The sequence below is a fragment of the Sprattus sprattus genome (assembly GCF_963457725.1).
Source record: "Sprattus sprattus genome assembly, chromosome: 1".
Taxonomy (NCBI): Eukaryota; Metazoa; Chordata; class Actinopteri; order Clupeiformes; family Clupeidae; genus Sprattus; species Sprattus sprattus.
The window spans coordinates 25,403,316-25,411,098 of NC_137920.1; the positions used below are offsets into that span (position 1 = coordinate 25,403,316).

The 7,783-nt window shown below is 43.4% G+C and overlaps 1 protein-coding gene across 2 annotated transcripts in view; it reads left to right on the plus strand.

Moving 5' to 3' along the window:
* Window positions 1-4,682: 4,682 nt before the first annotated feature.
* Window positions 4,683-7,783, plus strand: part of LOC308372685 (phosphofurin acidic cluster sorting protein 2-like) — a gene marked incomplete at its 5' end in the record, with an annotated part of 96,561 nt that continues 93,460 nt past the window's right edge. For both annotated transcript variants that reach the window (XM_080847960.1, XM_080847961.1), the window contains one exon: window positions 4,683-4,912. In XM_080847960.1, the coding sequence (XP_080704086.1) occupies window positions 4,683-4,912 (230 nt within the window). The remainder of the gene's footprint in view (window positions 4,913-7,783) is intronic.

Consider the following 7,783-nt stretch of genomic DNA (forward strand, 5'->3'; position numbering starts at 1 on the left):
ACTGAAAACACATCACGTTGAAGTTACAGTGGACATCAATACTCGAGGACAGTTTCCAAAGAGTGAGTTATGTATGTATGTATGTATGTATGTGTGTGTGTGTGTGTGTGTGTGTGTGTGTGTGTGTGTGTGTGTGTGTGTGTGTGTGTGTGTGCGTGCGTGCGTGCGTGCGTGCGTGCGTGCGTGCGTGCGTGCGTGCGTGCGTGCGTGCGTGCGTGCGTGCGTGCGTGCATGCTTGTATGTATGTATGTATGTATATTTTGTGATTTTTCACACAAAATCAATATTTAACATACAATTTGCATTTACAACACGAAGTGTTGTTGGCTTCAATTAATTGTTTTCATTGCTTACACAATGGTAAAGGATGGTAAAGAGCTGTGCAGTGAGTAAATCTTACTCCTTGACACCTTCAGAAGTGTGCTAGCATCAGATTCTAACATCCGTGAGTTTTAGTATTACCTGCATTGTGTAAACTAAATGGTATGTGTGTTTTGTGCCACTTTAAGTATTTCTAAATTATGCCAAGGGGACTATTTTTCTGAATATTGAGATTTCTGAATATCAGGCTTTCGGTACACTGGGCCGACCCCATGAAGGGGCAGATGTTAGATGAGTGCAGGACTGTGCTTCTCAAAATGTAGGTTACATGAGCAATACACTAGTAGGGTTATTCTGCTCCAGTCTCCTTCTCTCTCATGACTAAACTAAAATGATCTGAATGACAGCACATCACTCTATTCCATGACTAAACTAAATGATCTGAATAACAGCACATCTCTCTATTCCATGACAAAACTGAAATGATCTGAAATACATCACATCTCTCTTTTCCATGACTAACCTGAAATTATCTGAATTACATCACATCTCTCCATTCCATGACAAAACTAAAATGATCTGAATAACAGCACATCTATCTATTCTATGACTAAACTAAAATGATCTGAACTACAGCACATCACTCTATTCCATGACTAACCTGAAATGATCTGAATTACATCACATAAGCCTACTACTGCTGCTACATTTTGATGGAGGACATGAAGAAACATCAGCCAGTCAAATCCTTCTCAGAGTTTGTTGAACGATGAGGTAAGAGAAAATGAGGTAAGAGAAGAAAATGTTTCCTGGAAAGACATCAACCTATAGCAAATCGTATTACAGTGTAAGTGACTAGATGCAACCAAAACAAAATGTTTTTGTGGCACAATGTGGAACATGTTCCCATGCTGAGAGTTAAACTAAAACATTGATATAATCTATTTATCTATCTTATTGAATAAGAAACGTTAGTTTTCTGCCTTTCCGCTCATAAACTATGCTACCTATACTTTGCCTTCTAGTTGATAACACAGCACTTTAGATAGGCCATAAAAGATACAGGCCACAGCTTTTGTTTCATAAGAGATATGATGAACCATGATGTCACCTCATAGCTTTTATCTTGTGGGGTTTTTGTTACAAAATTCCCACCACCACAAACACCCACCCACACACAAAAACGTGCAAGTATATTATTGTGTGCAAAGTTCGCTTACATGTGTATAGGTGATAGTTTGCCCCACAATGTTGTGTGTGTGTGCCTGTTAGAATGGCTAATGTTTATTCTGTGCTTAATATAAGGTGAAAATCACACTCAAGTTACCTTGGACTCCAGAGTTGTGTATAAGTATAATTTTATATACAAGAACAAGCCTGTCGGGCTCACAATTAGACTGCAGCAGACGAGAGAGAAGCAAAGAGAAGCAGTTAAGTTAAGCACATCACACAAGGTTTATATAGAATAAAGTAAGCGTTCTCTGACACCAAAGCACTAGAGATAACCACGTGGTGGGTCTCCCACATCCATGAACTTCTCTATCACTTAATGTTCCATTTGCCTGTGTTAATGTTAGCATGAGCATGTATTTATCTGATTCTTTCTGAGTTTGCGTGCATCGCATAATCAAGTGTATGAGACTCTACCTGGTGTGTTGTGTCCATTTACAAGGCTGTCGGCCTTCCCTGACTTCTGTAAGATAACATAAGATAAGATAGGAAAAACCTTTATTACACTAATAGGGAAATTCAGGTGTGATAGCAGCAAGGAGAGTTACAGGAAAGAGCGGGTTACAAGGTAATAGGAATACAATATTTAAATAAAAATACAAATAAATAAGATAAGTAAGACACTGAGCAGCTGGCCCTAGATATCTGCGCTGGGTCTCTGAGTGATTGGGTGAGGTGAACACCCTATCCGTAAATAGATAAATCAGTCTGTATCAGTCTGACTGAATGTTGCAAAGAGAAGCCTGGCTCCTGCTTCATTGGCTACACTGCTGGTGGGGTTGGGATCCCAAGATGACCACGCTTGTGGGTATCGAGGATTTTGTCAACCAGCTGCAGCAGGAGGGGGCACAGCCGAAGAACCATAAACGGGCTTGACCTGGCCGTGTCCCCGCCGGGGACGTTGAGGGAGCAACTGGACGCTGCTGCCGCTCCGGGTTCCCCGGGACACTGCAGTTGTGCAAGGACCAGGAACAGGGCTCTCCAGCGGTTTGACAGGTGTATGCAGATGATGCCTGTGGCAAATCACCTGTGAAAAGGAGAGCCTGGGTGCGTTTGCTGCCGACTTATACTTGTATGCTCGCTTGGACTACCCCACATTATATGACCGAAAACAAGAGGTACTTGTACTTCAGGTTTTCCAGCGGGGTCCCGGGGCAACTCCAGGATCAGAATCACCTCATTGCACCTGGGTCCTTGAGACAGAGCGAGTGGAGCATGTTTTGCAGTTCCCAAGCTTGAGACACTGTGTGCACCATGCTGACCTAGAAGAGAGCGAGGACGAAGAAAAGGCCTAAGGCTGCAGCTCCTCCACAGCCCAAGGAGGGGACCTTTGAGGGTGGCAGGACAGTCCGAGAGGTGCTACTGATGCAGGGAAACCAGGGCACGTCAAACACCATTACCCGACACCAGCGCCTCGCAACACAGCACCTCTACTGAAGCTGTGGCGGGGCCGAGGCCGAGGCCGCGGCCATGGTCCTCTCTGTTGACTGCGACCTAGAAGGCATACCCTGCTGAGCCCTGGTGAATATGCCATCTTTTTAGTCTGTTTCTGAAGGCTACTGTGCCTATGACATCTGTTAAGGTGCTCACAGGCACCCTTGATATTCAGTCAGGCCCTGAAAGTAATGTAGCACTTCATTTGTGACACAGCATAAATTGAGTTACTACAGTAAGGGGGGTAAGCAACCTTGCTTTGTGGGCAGAGTGTGATGAGCGCCAGTTACTGGAGATTCATTACCTCCTCCAAAAGATACTCTCAGTGTACTTACTTAAGACACTTTTGGACCATCAAAGCAGACAGGCAGGCAAAACAGACAGGCTGAGAAACAGCTTCTATCCAAGAGCTATCATTGCACTAAACAATGCACAAAAACTAACCTGTATTTGTCTCTATGATGTCTTGTGTTTTTTTTAAAAAAACTTGTTTTTACTTAAGCTGAGTATTTATAGTGTAAATCTGTATAGTTATATTGTATATATTTGTATTGTTTTTGTTTTTTTTACTTTTCAATTGCACTGAAGTCTGAGAGCTTCCACCTCAATTTCGTTGCACTTGTGCAATGACAAATAAATATATTCTATTCTATTCTAAGAGAGCTACATCTCAGACGTTACATTATTATTTCTGGGTGAAGATCATATTTGTTCTGTTGTTAGAGCAAATTCTTAACCCATATGCTATACAGCACAACTCATTGTATCATGGGAAAATTAGGTTTTCAATCAGGCTCTTTATGGTCACTTTAGTAACATCATGTACTGAAGTAATAACAACAGCTTACACAAAGCTTTAATAAAGTTTTAATAATAGGCCTACATCACCTAAGACTAAATGTAATTATTCCAGTAAAATGTTTGTGAGAGTGAATAAGGGAGGGAGACTGAAGCTTCAGGAACAGTATGTCACAGTGGCTATGCAGTAGGCTACAGTAGGCCTCGCTGTGCTCTAAATTCTCGCTAATTGGACGTTATGCCAATGGCGTACCCTACGTCGATTTACGTGTACGGGCATGACTAGCGGGGGCTTTCTGTGTCACACATTCCTGGAACGACCACATTCCCACAAGATCATTCTTGAACATTTATATTTGGCTGGGTTTTATAGTTTGATGGCACAAACAAGTTGGTTTATGTCTTCGATGGATGGTTGAATTCAAATACTAGTTGTAATTGTTTCTAAAAAGCCCCCCAAAAAGCCACGCGAGGGCGATATAGTACTACTACATAAATGTCATGAATGTTATAAAGGTAGATCAAAAGTGTGCTCCTGATAAAGAAAAACATTCCAAACGAATGCTTAAGAAACTGCCACGCGCAGCACGTCATGCACGACCTGAGACGCTGGGTTGGGAAAGTGCGGGAAAATACGACAGGGTCCAAGGGGTTGCCTCACGGAATTATGTTCTACAGAACTGTAGGGGACATTTGAATTACGCCCCTAGTGTTTAACGCTTGAACCTTTCTCCATGTTTTCCCTGGACTGTAAGCTCCGCCTATAGCCCTCGCGAATCCCTGTTCTTCTATCAGTGATGTTTCTACAGGAGGGGGGAACGAGTTTGTCTCAGTTGTAGGAACCAGTGAGTGAACGAGGTCCAGAAACAGACAGCCCGTGGTGCGATCCCGGAGAGGCGATGATGGCGGCGGCTGTAGAGAGAGGAGGGGTACGAGCCGCCTTCTTGAATCCAGGCAGCGGTGGTGGTGGCGGCGGACCAGTCCCGATGCTTGTCCCCGCTGCTCCCGGCGCCCCGTCTGGGGCTGCTGGTTCGGGCTCAGCTTCGGCAGGTTCGGGTCCCATGCCTGTGCCTATGAACCTCTTTGCAACATGGGAAATAGACCGTTCGTCTCCGAGCTGTGTTCCGAGGTAGGACAAGTTGCCTTATGTATGCTTTGTTGTACCAGCGTGTTTGCTGAATTTGAAATAGACTATTGTTCCCATGGTTGGATGTTGTTCTGGTCGATTTGCCCAAGATAGAAGAAGCGGGCAAGTAGTCTTGCCTAACCTAGCTAGCTAATGGCATTGCATGTGCTGTTTAACTGGTGTGTGCTACAATATCAGAAACGTTACATGGCAAAGCTGGTGCCTTGTCACGCTTGTAATTTGCATGCTCATTTTGGTGTGGCTGTTTAGCCAAATCACGGAGTGGGTAACGTTATGCACTAGTTAAAGACTCAAAGGAAAATCCGTTCTTGTTTTTCAGATAGTCGGAGTTTGCATGTTTGTTGACATGCACGCCATCGCTAGCTGCGTCCGAAGTTTGTACTTAGGCTTTAACCTTTGAGGCTATAACAACGGAATAACAACCTAGCTTGTAGCAATAACGGTTGTCGTGAAGAGGAATTGTTATGGATGAACGTTAACGTGTCAATATCGCTCTATTGTTTATAATGTGAAGTTGTATACAGTATATGTTATTGTTTCAATCATGTGGAGAGTCGACGGTGACTGACCTATTTCGCATGCCGCTATGATAACATGCCATCGCCCTCTTTTCTTTTCTGTCGATTCTTCATGGTCAGTGATTTTCAACAGGTTTATGATCTCATACAAATGTGGGCACAATTTTAAACAAACACCAGCTGTTATTTGACAGTAAATCACTTTACACCCGCTCACCGCTCTCTTTTAAGCGGTAAGCTAATCTTTGTCCGGTGTCACGATACGTGTTCAGTGGCAGTAGTTGTATGGCAGCAGCTCCGTTAGCAGTCAATGAAGTTGCCTCGGGAATTGCGTCTAGCTAGTGAAGTGCTCCAATAACCCAGAAAGCATGGTATTGCCTATTGAGCATGGGTTCAACCGGGGTCGAGTATCCGCTAGCCTACTTGGGAGGCATAGGATGAGTTGCTATAGCAGATATAAGAAATGGTGTATACTTCTGCGATTTGGTCATAGCTTTAAAAGGGGACTTCTGAACGACTTACCCGAGGTTGCAAGTTGCAAGTCCATGTTAGAGCCGAAGGCTTAAAGTTGTTCGCTGTTTTGATCAAGTAGGACCTCTTGAACAGAAACCAGCCTGTTCAGTCCAAAAACGCCTCATTTTATGCCGTGACAACGTGTTTCGCATCGGCAATTTTATTTGTATCCATTATCGCCTCTAATATGTTTGCTACATTTCCATTAGTCAATTTTCGCTGTGGTTTGTCACAGATTTAACGCCGTTAATTAGGTAGCAGTTTATGGGGTTTTACAGTGGATGTGAGTTGCCAAGAAAATGCTCGTGATGCTGCTGGTCTTCTTGCATATAGACGTGTTGGCAGATGTTAATTACAGGGTTATATGCAAAGAGGTGGGCAGGGAGAATTTCCCTGACTGATAAGAGGTTTATATGTCACATTTTGTTCGTGTTGTTCTGTTTTTGTTTATGACTAAGAGCAGAGATGCTCGCCTGGTGGCTTTGTTGTAGACCTGACAGATCTCTTTTTGTCGTCTCATTTGCATCATGTGATCCACACACACATGTGTCAACACGCACACACGCACACACACACACACACACACACACACACACACACACACACACACACACACACACACACACACACACACACAGGTGCATAGAGGCACTAATCCATGTACAACAGAATATGGATACATTCAAGAGTACAAAAATATACACACGTACACACACACAGGACAAATGCTCTCTAATTTGCATCATGTGATGCTACACACATGTGTCCACACACACACAGGTGCATAGAGACACTAATCCATGTACAACAGAATATGGATACATTCAAGAGAACAAACATAGACACACACACACACACACACACACACACACACACACACACACACACACACACACACACACACACACACGTACACAGACACATGCACTCTCGTTTGCATGCATACATATTCTTTCCCTGACAGAACACACTCGAGGCACACGCCGCTGCTTCTATTCACATTCAGCAGCAGACAATACAGGCCATAGCGCATAATGAGGTCAACCCTTGAGCCACGAGTGTATCCACTACTTTTCATAGAGCTGTGAGAGCCTGCACTGACACAAAGCTTTCTAGACATAAATGTGTAATATATACGTGTAATACTTATCACCATAGAGTGCTACTACTTAAGTATTAGATGTAAAGATAATATAGTAGTATAATAGTATAATGATAATATAATATATAATATAGTATAACAAGTGTTACTTGTCTATATAGCATCGTCTAATGCATTGTGTCTATTTATTTATATATATATATATATATATATATATATATATATATATAAAAAAAAAACAATATATATTGTATATATATTACGATTCTTCTTGGAGCCACGGTGGACCAAAGACAAGTGGGTTCCAGTGCTAACATCAGCAACTGATGTCTCAAAACAACTGGTTATCGCAACCGTGACTTTTGCCTCTTGCTCAACCGGTTGGGCCACAGGAGCACCCATAACACGGCCGGGTCTCCAGACACCATCTAGTAGACCTCTAGCAGCACTTGATGCGTCTCTCAGCCCTCTCCTGCCTTGTGCTGTGCCCTGTGGCGCCACTGATCCCTACTGGGATTCTCTGGAACCTGCATCACTCTCTCTCTCTCTCTCCCGCTCTCTTGTTCTCTCTCTCTCCCGCTCTCTTGTTCGCTCTCTCTCTCTCTCTTCCTCTCTATGTCACCCCCTATCTCTCTTGGGCCAACTCTCTCTCTCTCTCATTCTCCTGTTCTCTCTCTCTCTCTCTCTGTCTCATTCTCCTGTTCTCCCTCTCTCTCTCTC